The sequence below is a fragment of the Haemorhous mexicanus genome, chromosome 12 (genome assembly GCF_027477595.1).
Source record: "Haemorhous mexicanus isolate bHaeMex1 chromosome 12, bHaeMex1.pri, whole genome shotgun sequence".
Lineage (NCBI taxonomy): Eukaryota > Metazoa > Chordata > Aves > Passeriformes > Fringillidae > Haemorhous > Haemorhous mexicanus.
Genome location: NC_082352.1, coordinates 4362675 through 4376908, shown reverse-complemented (window position 1 = coordinate 4376908; position 14234 = coordinate 4362675). Strand labels below are relative to the sequence as shown.

The 14234-nt window shown below is 42.7% G+C and overlaps 1 protein-coding gene across 4 annotated transcripts in view; it reads right to left on the bottom strand.

The window, feature by feature from the left end:
* PEPD (peptidase D) overlaps window positions 1–14234 on the bottom strand; it is a 146246-nt gene that overhangs the window by 96570 nt on the left and 35442 nt on the right. For all 4 annotated transcript variants that reach the window (XM_059857803.1, XM_059857806.1, XM_059857804.1 and 1 more), the window contains exons 8-9: window positions 10689–10764; window positions 9258–9304 (exon numbers count right to left, since the gene is read on the bottom strand). In XM_059857803.1, coding sequence (XP_059713786.1) covers window positions 9258–9304; window positions 10689–10764 — 123 coding nt within the window. The remainder of the gene's footprint in view (window positions 1–9257; window positions 9305–10688; window positions 10765–14234) is intronic.

Genomic DNA, 14234 nt, shown 5'->3' with positions numbered 1-14234 from the left:
CCCTGCCAGTTAGACACTCACAAGTCTATGGGCCCTGATGGGATCCACCCCAGAGTGACAAAAGAACTGGCCAAACCTCTCTTCATCCCCTACCAGCAGTCCTGGTTAACTGGAGAACTTCCAGCTGACTAGAAATTAGCAAATGTAACAGCCACCTACAAGAAGGGTTGGAAGGCTGACCTGGGGAACTCCAGGCCTGTCAGCCTGACCCCAGTTCTGGGCAAAGTTATGGAGCATATCATCCTGAGTGCCACCACATGGCATGTGCAGGACAGCCAGGGGATCAAGGCCAGCCACCATGGGTGTATAAAAGGCAGATCCTGCTTGACCAACCTGATGACAAAGTGACCATTTAGCAGATGAGGGGAAGGCTTTGGATGTGTCTGTCTAGACTAGTGAAGCATTTGACACTGTCTCCCACAGCATTCTCTGGAGAAACTGGCTGCCTGTGGCTTAGATGGGTGGACTCTGATGGGTACAAAACACGGCTGACAGCCTTGCCCAGAGAGTTGTGGTGAATGAAGTTAACTCCAGCTGGGGCTGGCTGCTAGTGGTGTTCTCCAGGGCTCAGCTGTGGGGCTGGTCCTGGTTAACATCTTTATTGGTGATATGGAGGGGAGGACTGAGAGCACCCTCAGTAAATTTGCAGATGCCCAGTTGGGTGGGAGTGTGGATCTGCTGGAGGACAGGAAGGCTCTGCAGTGAGACTTGGACAGACTGGATCAATGGGCCAAGGGCAAGGGTGTGAGGTTCCACAAGGCCAAGTGCCACATCCTGCAGGTCACCAGCTGCCTCAGTGTGAGCCAGAGTGTGCCCAAGGGGGCAAGAGGCCAATGGCACCTGGCCTGGATCAGCAGCAGTGTGGGCAGCAGGACCAGGGCAGTGCCTGCCCCTCTGTGCTGGGCACTGCTGAGGCCACAGCTCGAGGGCTGTGCCAGCTCTGGCACCTCAGGAAAAAGGACATTGAGGGGCTGAGTGTGTCCAGAGAAGGGCAGCAAGGCTCACGAAGGCTCTAGAAAACATGTCCCATGAGGAGTAGCTGAGGGAGCTGGGTTTGTTCAGTCTGGAGAAGAGAAGGTTCAGACCTCACTTTTTCCAACTACTGGACAAGAGGGTGCAGGGAGCTGGGGCTGATCCCTTCTGCTGTGCTTACAGTGAGAGGACAAGAGCAAATGGCCTCAAGCTGAGACAGGGAGACTCAGACTAGGTAGCATAAAAATATTTTTCACTGTGCAGGTGGTGGAATAGTTTGCTCAGGAAGAAGGTAGAGTCACCACCCCTGGAGGTGATGAAAAGGAATCAGGATTTGGCACTGGGAAATGGTTTAGTGGTGTGAGGTTTACAGTGGTGGTGCTGAGTTGGTGGCTGGGCTTCATCTTTAAGGCCTCTTCCAACCTTGATTCTATGATGGCATATCATCCTGTGATGACAACCCTGATCTTGCATTTTTCAATACTGCTGATAATGCACACACTCAAAAAACTACCACCTGCCAAAACAGTACACAATTCTGCACAATTCATCCCCCAGACAGATGATGCAACAACAGAAAACCAAACAAAAATCAAACAAAAAAAAAAGAGCCATCACAAGAGACATTAGAAATGCTGCTTAATAAGCTGTAAGGTGTCACTTGCACACTATGATGATGAGGATGCTCTGAGAACAAATTTGGAAAAGAATTATGCAGCGGGCATGCCAGCAGCAAGGAACAACATCTGTTTTTTCTTTTCATGTGTGTAAAATAGGTTTAATTTTCAGGTCAGTGTGTGATATCATGACATTAATGGACAGTTTTGGTACTCTACCTATTTCCTTCAAGTTGAGCTTCTGGTCTCTGATCATGATCACAAGCAATTCTGTTTATCAAAAGATGGCCAACAAACATAAAGCTCTCCTCTCTCTGCTTCATCAGTAATTAGCAAAAATTATTAAGGTAAAGCTTACAATGGAGATAAAGCTTCACATATGGTAGAATCTTTACTTTTGACTTGTCTGAACAAGCATGAACAAAATCCACATCAAATAATAATTTCAGCCTGCTGTCTTTTACAATGAGTTCCATTTCACATATCTCTTATCTTAGCTTGTCATTAGCAATGTTAATTAGTTCACTATCTCAATACCACACTGGATTCAGTAAAAACTGAGATCACTGCTAATTTGAGAAGAAAGCTTTTCCTTCCTTTAACATAGTAATAGTTGCTGCAGTGACTAATAGTGAGTCACTGTAGAAAATATACACAGAAATTAATAATGCTTGCAATTTTCAATCAGTTACAAAATTAAAATAAAAATGCTACTATTTTTTAACTTCCAAAAAGATAATCAAAGGATAATTATGAATTCTCAGATTTACTACATTACTAACCCTGTGAGGACAGTGACACAGCATTCAAAGTTGAGTTATCTCCTGCTATGCCATGAGCCAAGTTCTGTATGCACACACACATGGTGTACATCAACCATTTTCCAATATGAGCATGATAATTGTTCTTTGGTATCTCTGTGATGATAGAGCTGCTTATTTTAAATCTCTCACAGGGTCCAAGTTCACAGGTTTTTTGTAGAAGGTAAAAAAAATACCCCAAATATGTGAATTTCAATCACAAGTCACAAGAGTGGCCTGTGCAATTAAACAGTTCTCTTGCACCTGGAGGTGACTGAAAGACAGAACATCTGAGCTTCCCCCAGGACCTGGACCTCCTGCCAGGGGAAAATGCTGAGAGGTTACTGGGAATACACTGAAACTGCCCTGCTCCCTCCCAGCAGCTGAAGGAGTCCATCACCAACCACCATGAACATACTGACCAGCAGCTCAGGTAAAACAGGTCTCAGTGCCACAAGAATTGTCTAACTCCCACATTTCTCCTCTCAGCTGGGCAGAAGTGGGCATATGTTTGCTAGGGCTGGGGCAGCTGAACCTTCTGCAGTGGATTTACATCTCCTAAAGCAGATGAGGTGCTGAGACAGGAGGTCTCCATGCTCACAGGTAATCCTCTGCCCCATTTCTGCTGAGTCGAGTGTGCACACATTTGCAATTGTGCCTCTGTATGTCACAGAAGAGAAACAATGCTCAGGGGTTTTCTAAAGCAATTTTAAAATTTAGATTAATTTAAAGACTATTTACAACCTTACTTCAGCTGGATTAGGAAATGAGTGCTGACAACCTCATTTCCTAACATCAAAGGAGCAGCTGTACGTAGGGCAGGTGGGCAGGAGGGGAAGCTGCAGGAAGTGTCTCTCTGAATCCACTTGCTCTTCCAGGCAAACACATTATCCCTGACTTCCCTCTGGGCACTGAACACATAAGATTCAGCAGCTCACTCAAACAAAGCAATTAGCAGGCACCCAGCACTTGCTGTCAGAGCTGTCAGCACTAAGCTGCCTACTTGGCCCTGGACACTGCAGGTCATTTCCTATCACCATTTTCAGGAAGCCCTGGATGACCCCTGCTGCCCCTGGCACAGGTACAAAGCACTGGCTCAGCTATTCCCTCCCTGCCAGCCCCAGTGCATCCATGCTGAACAGAAGCTCCCAAGCTGCTGCATGGGGAGGATTTTTTGCTAAAAACAGAGATTGTGGCTGATCCACTTCTTCCTTCAACCTTTGTGCTAGAAGGAGATACATAGACAAATAAATAATATCAGGTACAGGATCATCTTACACGAAACCACATCCAGACAGCAGGCAGACTCCTGTCCTACCACACAGGCCTGCAGAAACAAAGGAAAAATTACTGGACTGCAGTGGGGTTTTTAAAATGCAGGAAAAGGTCACCTTCCACATCTCTCTCTCTGTTTCTCATGTACTTTAGAGTTGGAAAACTAACCTTTTGGTAGCAGAACCCTACACTGAAAAACACATCACCTCTAACTGCAAGGCAGGGAAATGAGGCAGTCAAGGCATATCCACGCTACACAACACTACTTGTTAAAAAAAAAGAAGGAAAAGAAAAGACATGAAAGATGTATCAGTAACTGAGCAGACTGACATGCTGCTTGAGACTAATGGAGTGCTGGTATCTTGTTTAATAAACATACACAAATAGCACTGAGGGTCAGGACACAATTCAACACCATTCCTACACCAAAAACCAACTGTGAAAGATTCACCTGTGTATTTCTGGCAGCTGCAGTGGGCATTCTTATTTACTATCTATGCACACATATGTGAAGGACTTACCAAGGTTATAATTGAGCTGAAAATCTATGCAGCCTCATGAAAAAAACGAAGCATTTTTGGAGATAATTTGCTGCAGAAGTCAGTGACTTTTTCATATACATTCAAAGAGCAAAATCATCAGGAAATGGTAAGTGGCAAATACTGATTAGCTAAAATCATCAGCATTTCACTAAAAGGAAATATCCAAAGGAAAATAAAATTATTCTGGCTATTTTCTCTGTTTAAGTGAAATAACATGTGTTTTTTATTTTCAGTTTGTTCCACTGCAGCAGAGGAGAGATAGAAAAATGAAAGATGAGAGCCATAATCTGTGAGAGTGCTCTCAGACTTCCCCAGATAGTGAAATTTAACACTGGCAGATACAACAGCAACTCATCTCAGAGCCCCAGCTCTGCTCTGGAATCAGGGACAGCACTGAAAAGAATATGGATAAAGAACTTTTATCAGCCTCAGCTGGCAGGAGAGACAAGGTGTAAAAATAGTCTGTAAGCATTGTACACCAACAAGAAAAAACCTCTGTAGCTGCTTTCTTGCCATTTTATTCTTCAAATTATTGCCGTTAGAGCAGAGTGCAGTTTAAGTTTGGTATTAACTGCTACAAAATCCCCACAATTACTTCCCCTTGCAATGAAGAATTTTTTCCTACTATCCCATCTAACCCTGCCCTCTGTCAGTTTGAAGCCATTCCCCCTTGTCTTGTCAATCCAGGCCCTTGTAAGCAGTGCCTGTCCATCTTTCTGGTAGCTCCCTTGAGGTACTGGAAGGTCACAATTAGCTCAGCCAAAGCTTCTCCTGGGCAGTGAGCAATGCCAGCTGTGCCAGCCTTTCCTCCCAGCAGAGCTGCTCCATCCCTCTGCTCACCCTGGAGCCTCCTCTGGGCTCTCTGAGCAGCCCCAGGTCCCCCCTGTGCTGGCCCAGGCTGGGGTTGCAGGTGGGCTCTCCCTGAGGGCAGAGGGGCAGAATCCCCTCCCTGCTGCCCACACTGTCTGCTCTGTACACCAGCCACTATCCCCTGTGCACTAGCCAATGCCTCCTGTGCACTAGCCAGTGCTCTCTGTACACTAGCCACTGCCCCGTCTGCACTAGCCACTGCTCCCTGTGAAGTAACCACTGCTCCCTACACACTGTACACCAGCCACTGTCCCCTGTGCACTAGCCAATGCCCCCTGTGCACTAGCCAATGCTCTCTGTGCACTAGCCAATGCCCCCTGTGCACTAGCCAATGCTCCCTGTGCACTAGCCAATGCTCTCTGTGCACTAGCCAGTGCCCCTTGTGCACTAGCCAATGCTCCCTGTGCACTAGCCAATGCTCTCTGTGCACTAGCCAATGCTCCCTGTGCACTAGCCAATGCTCTCTGTGCACTAGCCAATGCTCCCTGTGCACTAGCCAATGCTCTCTGTGCACTAGCCAATGCCCCCTGTGCACTAGCCAATGCTCTCTGTGCACTAGCCAATGCTCTCTGTGCACTAGCCAATGCCCCCAATGCACTAGCCAATGCCCCCTGTGCACTAGCCAATGCTCTCTGTGCACTAGCCAAGGCCCCCTGTGCACTAGCCAATGCCCCCAATGCACTAGCCAATGTCCCTGTGCACTAGCCAATGCCCCCAATGCACTAGCCAATGTCCCTGTGCACTAGCCAATGCCCCCTGTGCACTAGCCAATGCCTCCTGTGCACTACTCACTGCCCCCTGTACATTAGCCAATGCCCCTATGCACTAGCCAATGCCCCCTGTGCACTAGCCAATGCCCTGTGCACTAGCCAATACCCCCTGTGCACTAGCCAATGCCCCTGTGCACTAGCCAATGCCCTGTGCACTAGCCAATGCTCTCTGTGCACTAGCCAATGCTCTCTGTGCACTAGCCAATGCTCTCTGTGCACTAGCCAATGCCCCTGTGCACTAGCCAATGCCCTGTGCACTAGCCAATGCTCCCTGTGCACTAGCCAATGCCCTGTGCACTAGCCAATGCCCCCTGTGCACTGTACAGGGGTACACTGGCCAATGCTCCTCTGTGTTGAAAGGCTCCACGTGCAGGATCAGGCCCCAGGTTCTGGGCACTGCCATCCAGTTGTTTGCATGGTAACCCCCAGGTGCTCCCGTGTTCAGCAGCCACAGAGGTTTCAGAGACAGTCACACAATCCAGGGGGGTGTGGGACAAGGGAATGGCTGTTTAGGGCTGGTTTAATGCTGCCTGGCATCCTCAAGGCAGTGAGAAACAAACACATAATCATCCAATGAACCCAGGACTGTGCACACACTCCTATCACAGTGACACCAAAAGGGTTAATTCATTCTAAGGTGCCTGTGAAGCTTTTAGCAAAGAAACAAGGCATGCAAAAGCTGCTTTCAGCAGGGACAGTTGGAAGAAGACATCTGGCTCAAGAATGCCATGACAGAGAAAACAAAGGACTGAACCTCTGGGAACATGGGGTGGGATTCATGGTAATGGGTAAATTTTAATATGCATGTAGTAACTGTATATAAGAAACACACATAGAACCACATGTCCACATTGGGTTAGGATGTCCAGCATGAACCTCAGTTCTGAATAAATGATGCCCTCTTTAAGACAGCTTTATTGTTGGAGAGTCTTATTCTGATATTTTGGACATTTGGACTTTCAGAGCTAGCAAGAAGGGGATAAACCCCCACAAAATGGGCAATGCACACAACAGCTGTGTGTCCAGAACTCCTGGTGCAGGAAGTCACTCACTTGTTGCTACAGCATACACTATCACATCATTGCCCAACCAAACTGACATTCCAAGTAGCCACCCCAATCTTACAAGTGTTCTTTTTAATAAAAAGAGAACGAATGAGGCAATGAACAGAAGATTCCACACTTAATTTGATAATAGACATGAAATCTAGAAATTGATAAACACTGATCTACAGAAGTTATCTCCAGGCCTTCAGAGAACTCTGAAACAGATAACTGTAGGTCCTAATTAGTACTTTCAGTGGTTTTTTATATACACAAAACCTCTTTGTCTACATGCTCACAATCAGCTTTGCTGGAATCACAGATTTTATTCACACACTTCTCAAGCTGAAGACTTTTTTTACCATTTTGCTATATTTTGAACAATATATTCACTACAGAACAGTTTCATAATTAAAACCCTTTAATTAAAGAAGATTAATTAAACATGAGATAAGCACAAATACTAAACAAACTGCTTCAGAGAAAACCCAGAATCTGACCTACCAAAATGACTTCATATGCAATTACACATGCTGTGAATTATGGTTTGTAGATAATTGCCTTGGCTGTCTCCTTAAAGTCAACCGACCACACATTAAAGTTAAATAATATCAAACCAGAAAAGAAGTCTGAGCCAATTGGAGTTGCAGTTAAATGCATTTATTTTTTATCTATCTCAGCATTAACACATTACTGGTTCAAAATCTTTTACCAGTGTTTAACCAAATGGACAAAGAAAAGGCAACACTTAGGTTCTACATCCAGTAACAGACAATTTTAATTGCTTTTGGGATCTCTGCCATTATTCTTCCTAGCAGACAGAAGAATAGCAGACAGTTTAAATTTTTAGGGCCCTTTTCCCCTAAAGGAACAGGTGCAGGGATGAATTCAGTAAAAGAAACTGAAATTCTAATTAGAGTCTCCAAGGCAGACACAGTAGAGCAGTCTGCCAAGACCTCTTTCATTAGCTAAATAACTTCAAACTCTTTCAAGAAGTGTAATCCACCAAGATTTATGGAAGAATAGAAGGCAAGTTTAAATAGGTGTAGTAGCTGTTTAAGTTATTTATTTTTCTCAATTGAAAGACACAAATAATCTTTGCAAATGGTTGATGTGTGTGAAAGGAGCTAGCCAGGGAAGAATGAAAGTCCTAGAGAAAAAAGGTAATATACCTTGTAGATATACAGAAGAGTGTTTACATATGTTGTTGTATGACATTTAAATCAAACTGGCATTTAAAAGCACCTGAGAACAAATTCTGCTCTAAGGAAATTTTTGATTGCTAATGATTTCCAGAGCCAAAAATTCACTACTGGCATGTATAGCATGGCCAGTGAGTAAAACAAACACAAACACCAAGTTCAAAAATAAAGACAGAGTGTAAACAATATTTTATTTTCCCTGTTACCTGGTGGTATATGTAAATGCAGTTTGAGGCACTGATGAATTATAGCATGAGATTATAGTATCTTCAGAAATTTAAACTGCTTGAAATCCTGATGACAAATACTGTGCTCTCTTTATATTCCCTTCCCTGGGTGCTGCTCTAGCCTGCTTACAAGCCTTTGAAAAATTACTGCCAAGAAACAACAGTAACTGACATATGATTGCTATTTTCTATTTCTTCATTATGCAAATACTTTAAAAATTGAAAATACCACATACAATCTAAAAATAAATGGACTTGATGATCAAAACCATGCTTTATATGATAAATGCTGATGATCTAATGTAAATATTGATTCAAGAGAGGAGGCAATGCTTTCCTTAGATCTAGACACATCATGAATGTATCAGTTAGGACCAGCAAACCCCTCACGGATGCCTGTACAGCACACTCTTTTCAACACTAGAGATATCTGCTTTCTTATTGACTTCTCAGCAGCTGTAGAACACCCATCACAAGTGTAATCTGAGCCCCTTGTGCAGGCTGAGTACAGGTACTGCTGCCTTGTAATTGCAGGCAAAATGTAATTGCACACAGCCCTTCATAAGACACTTAAACACCCACTCATGCAGCCTTCAAACACAACCAGACTAAAGGCAATGTTTAACCATAAACACAGTTTTATTGGATGGCTTCAAACAACAAAAACAGCTATTTCATCAAGCTTCTGTAAATTACTGTAACTCCAGCAAGACAGATATGCTACACTTAACCAAAAAATAATCACCCCTCATCAAATGCATGTTTGAAACAGATGAAGTACCACCTCAAAATAACAAAATAATACTTACAATGGCCTTCAAACACCAATGAACTCTCAGTCTCAACTGAATCCGTGCTACTGCATTGTCTCAGCTATTGCTTTTCCCCCTGCTACAGAGATATTATCTTTTTTATTATAATTAGTGTAAGAATTCTTACCTCTCCATCTCGTATTCTTTCATTCCTACTTTTACAGCCTTCATTACCTGTAAGATACATATTAGCATGGGACCATCAAAGCAGGAGGAAATCTCATATTTATAAATGTATGACTTATGACTATCTCCAGAGAAACCTATATTACAAAAATATCATCTGTACTTCATTTAAATTTACATCAGTACATGCATTTTAAAACTACACTGGAATCAAACACTTAAATCTTTAAAAATGCCTGCAGTCTCCAGCAATAAAGCAAGTTTAATTGCCAAACTACTATATCCCAATGAAGTGCAGCTCATCAAAATACCAATGTTCAATTGTGAAAGCTGTGGTGAACATGGCAGCAAGTCCTTGTGTTCTCCTTAGGCAAAACAAAGCTATGAACTGGATTATCCTACATGGGAGAGTCTCTTTTATACTTTGAAATCTGAATCAACAGAAAATTACTAAAGTTAACACCAGTTTACAAGTCATAAATCTGATCCTTGTTCTCAGATTTGCTAAGTTTTATTACTTTGTCTGTTTCTGTATTATAGAAGTTCTAGGCAGCTGCTCCACGGAAAAAAATACTCTCAGATGTGATAGGATTATTCAAGGATGACAAAAAACCAAGGAATATGAATGCAAAATTACTATCCTTTGAGTTTTCAATTTTACAATATTCATTTTAGCACATTCTTACCCTTCATAGTTTGGATATCTGAGGAGCAGGAGCCAAGACAAGCTGAGACTAACCTCATCAGCTAGTTTTACCTAAGCTCCCACTGGTCATCACCAGTCTCAGAGCTCATGGGCAGATCTGCATCACTGTATGGAGCACAGGACTGACACCCAAGCTGGATTTGTCATGACCACCAGGAAAGGGGTGCAGCTCCCCTGGTGTAGTGCCAGGTCCAACCTGAGTAGCCTTGCTGGGAGCCTGGACTTGTCATTGCCACTCTGGTATGGCAACAGAGCAGCAGGGCTCAGCAGTGCCCCAGGGGCTCACCCAGCTCTGAGGAATCCTTTCCCTGTCCTACACTGTGCATGGAAAGACTTCCCCAGTCCAGCAGGATCTGGGGACAGTTACCTGCTAGTTAAGCTTTTCAGAGCTGCACATGGGCCTGAACAATCTTCATCTTTTATTTCTCTATCATGATACAGGCATTTGTGCACACAGAACAGACAGCCTGCAAGCAGGTCACCTTCTGCTGAGGTGAGCTCTTGCCCAAACCCACACTTCATTTCTCACAGATCACAAACGCACCGCTGAGTTCAAGGACAATGCAAGGTACATTACTGAGCTGTAATAGGAGGGATATTATCCTCTTATTTCTATCCAGCCTTTCCATTATTTTATTACTAAGCAATTCTGGGTTGCTGGGGACATTTTCTGAGTACCACTGCTACACTAAGAGCAAAAATTATTAACAGTAAAGGATCCATTACCTCTTTATGAGCTTCACTGGAGATTTTATTGGTGTAGCGCAGAACTTCCAACTCCATGTCTGTCTTAATGACACGACTTAAAGAGAAGAACAACAGACAGCAAGTTAGACTGCAACTCCACAGCTAAAGAATGCAAAATGAAAAAACCCTGAAAATAACATGCATCACCTATAATAAGATTAGATCAAGTACACCTCAAGAGCAAACAGCTATTACAGTATTCATGACAGCAAAGTATTGTTGGCATTGATTCAGCATTAGCAAAACAATCTTACAAAGGAAAGTCACAAGAATTTCAAATATCAGCCTATCCTATTTAATACTTATAAACAAGTGGTTCAACCAACACTTTTTCAACTCTTCTGCAATACATTAGGAACAAAACCAATGCAATTCTGCATTTGTCATAACTCTAACACTACTTCAAATGGAACATTTCTACAAGCATGCTCGATTTCCTTTTAAACTCAATTTAAAACTATTTTGCATATTTAAATTCCCTGAGCTCCAGAATTTCTGTTCAGCACAATCCCAACTCCCACCTATTTGCAATACCTCAAAAGGTGAGCAAGGGGTGGTGTGAAAAATGCTATTTTTGTTTGATATTCAAAAACCCACACCACGAATTCAGAAACCACAGCAGCAGTAATTACAGCCATGATGTCCATTCTTCCACATGCTTCTGAAGATAAAAAACATAAAAACCCCATCCTACTCTTTGTGCCTTATGAGATACTGAATTCATGTATGTTTATGAGTCTTGATAGTCTCTTCTGAACTCATGTCAAAAGTGCACCATTTAACTCTTCTCTACATGTATTTCTATCATGTACTTCAAATAAAAGCAGCTATTGAGTGTGACACACACAGTAAAGCAGACACAGTTCCATAACCTCTATTAAACACCACATACTCCTTCCACCGTTACACAAACCGAATTCCTGGTATTTTTCATGCCCATTTCAAAGGCAGCTGTGAAGTACATACTTACTGTTTACAAAGTACAGAACTACATCTATTGAATTGCATGAAAATATTTCAATCATGTTTTCAAGCTGCACTCCAGGGTTTGCAGCAGTTACAAAGAACCATAACTGTTACACTTTGAAACTGCCACCAAGACCCCTCTTTTTATTGTTACATGCTCCTCCTCACACTGCTGTAGAAAACTATTTACTGTATTTCTGCTCTGTAGTTTGCTTTAATGAGTCCAGAAACAGGTTTCTCAGCCATCAGTGCCTCTGATGTGAGATTACTGCATTTCCAGAGACAGTGCATTACTTCAGCACAGCCACTCCCTTCAAACACAACTCCTCTGGCAAGAGTAAAGGCACCTTTGTAAAATCCTGATATCGATCAGAATGCTTTTACAAACAGAAACACTGTAGAGGGGAGTGGATTGACTTTCTTAGTCAAACAGAAGATGACATAAAATAATCACTATGCAATTGAGAATGAGAAGTGCAAGGTTTTAAAATGCACACCCAGGTGAAAAAATTATACTGGGATGGTAAAATCTGCTGACTGTGAGTGAGGAAACAAACTTACACTCCTGTCTTGCAGCCAAGACATAAAAAAGAGTGGCTCAAATATATTTCAGTTAGAATGAGGCAGCAGCAAAGGCTTATAGATTTTTAAATTTTTTTTTAATCCTATTCCTTGGAAGACTCCATGTGCTAGCAGGATAATTTAATACTTGTTTGATGTGCCTTTATATTACCTTCAGTACACAGTACATATCCATGATCTGCAATTGCCCAAAAAATAGGTTGTTTCATAATTCACTTGTCTGATCTCTTTGTTGCAATCTGCTGGTAATAAAAGTTAGTAACTGCTCCACAGCAAGTGCAAACCGTGTTAGAAACCATTGCCCTGGGCTTGGGCATAAGGCTTCAGGATCAGTATTTGCATTAGATCACAACTTCTCAGGTATCTGTTTAAAAATAGGAATTCATGCCCAGCCTCAGACTGACTATTTATGCAATGCAGCTCCTTCCTTTACACAAGGTCAGGCACTGAAATACTTTACAGAAGATATTTAGTCATTCTGAGACCAACAAAAACCACTATCCAAGGAGTGAAGGAGAGGAGGAAGGAGAGGGAGGATTGTGCAGGGAACAGGATCACCTTTACCCAACAGCAGACACTGGGCTCCTGGGTTACAGTGGTACTGTTGATGGAGCTCCCACATCCTCTCTGGCTAGCAGAAGAGCCAGGATTTCACCACCTTCTCACTGCTTTGACAGTGTAAAAGGCAGCACCCTCCCAAGCCAGGTTATAGCAGTGGTTGGCACTTCAGGGCAATCTTGTGATGTGTGCTCATAGTTCTCAAGCTTTCCCCCACTTCCAAAATAAGGATAGGAAGAAAATCCCACCTTTTTTCATTAATATGAACTTCAACATTCTATTAAAAACAGGTCTTAGACCAGTTACAGCCTCTGCACAAACGCATTAATATTTTAATTGGAACAAATAATTTCCAGGTTCCAGCTGGAAATAATGCAAATTGCCCCAATGTACAGATTGCACACGTAAGGCACTCCTCAGATTAGCTGGGGGGCCACTCAGTGCAATCTAGCTGAAATTAAAGCACAAGCCTCTGAGTGTCAGGACTGACCTATAACTTTCACCTTTTTCCCTCCTCATTTTACCAGTGTAAAAGAATTTCTTCTTTCTCATTCTCCTTTTACACACATTTTCTACTTTTATTTTCACTTAGCCATATAAGCAGCTGGTCTTTTCACCCATGTCAGTCATCTAGCAGGACAGAGAAACTTTAATATAAACAAGAATCATTTCAATCCTGAAAGTGCATTTGGGCATTTTTAATGTCTAGATACCAAATTACATGCATGACCTAATCAAGTGGTGAAGAGCATATAGAATTTGAGGCAATTATGAGGCTGAAACTCACATAACTCAACTGTATTTTCCTAAACCAGTGCTCTCCTCCAAGATACATACATTGGTTCTCCATGTGCATTCTGCAGCTCTGATAATGCTGCCAGAAGTATTTGTTTCCAGTGATCAGATGAGTGCTTTATCAGCTGGCTTCTTTTGCTGCTTTTTGGTTCATGTGTGCAACCTGAATGTCTCCTTTCTGTGACACACATGGAGAACACCTGGGAATGTCCACTCCTCCTTTTCCTTCTGGAAATATTAGATTTACAGACCTCCTAATACATAAGGATGATGCCCATGTGGGCAGACTTCACAGACCTGCCTTATTCTTACCCTTTCTCACCCCTGCTGTAACTTTCCACGTTTTATTTATAGAAATTTCTCTATCACAGTTGATACATTTATGCTCTTCTGCAATGCATAAAAACTTGCTAACTGAATTAGCATCCAAGCCAGCAAACACAGCACTGCACATGTGCAAAGGAGAGGCATCACAGCACAATTCTGAAAGACAGGTGCAGGAACACCAAAGACAGGAGTTCAAAAAATGTTAAGGGGTTTCCAGCATAGACAGAAAAACCTCTGAAAACACAAAAAGCAAATGCAGAGTTTTAAGATATTAACACACAGATCAGTTTTCACAAA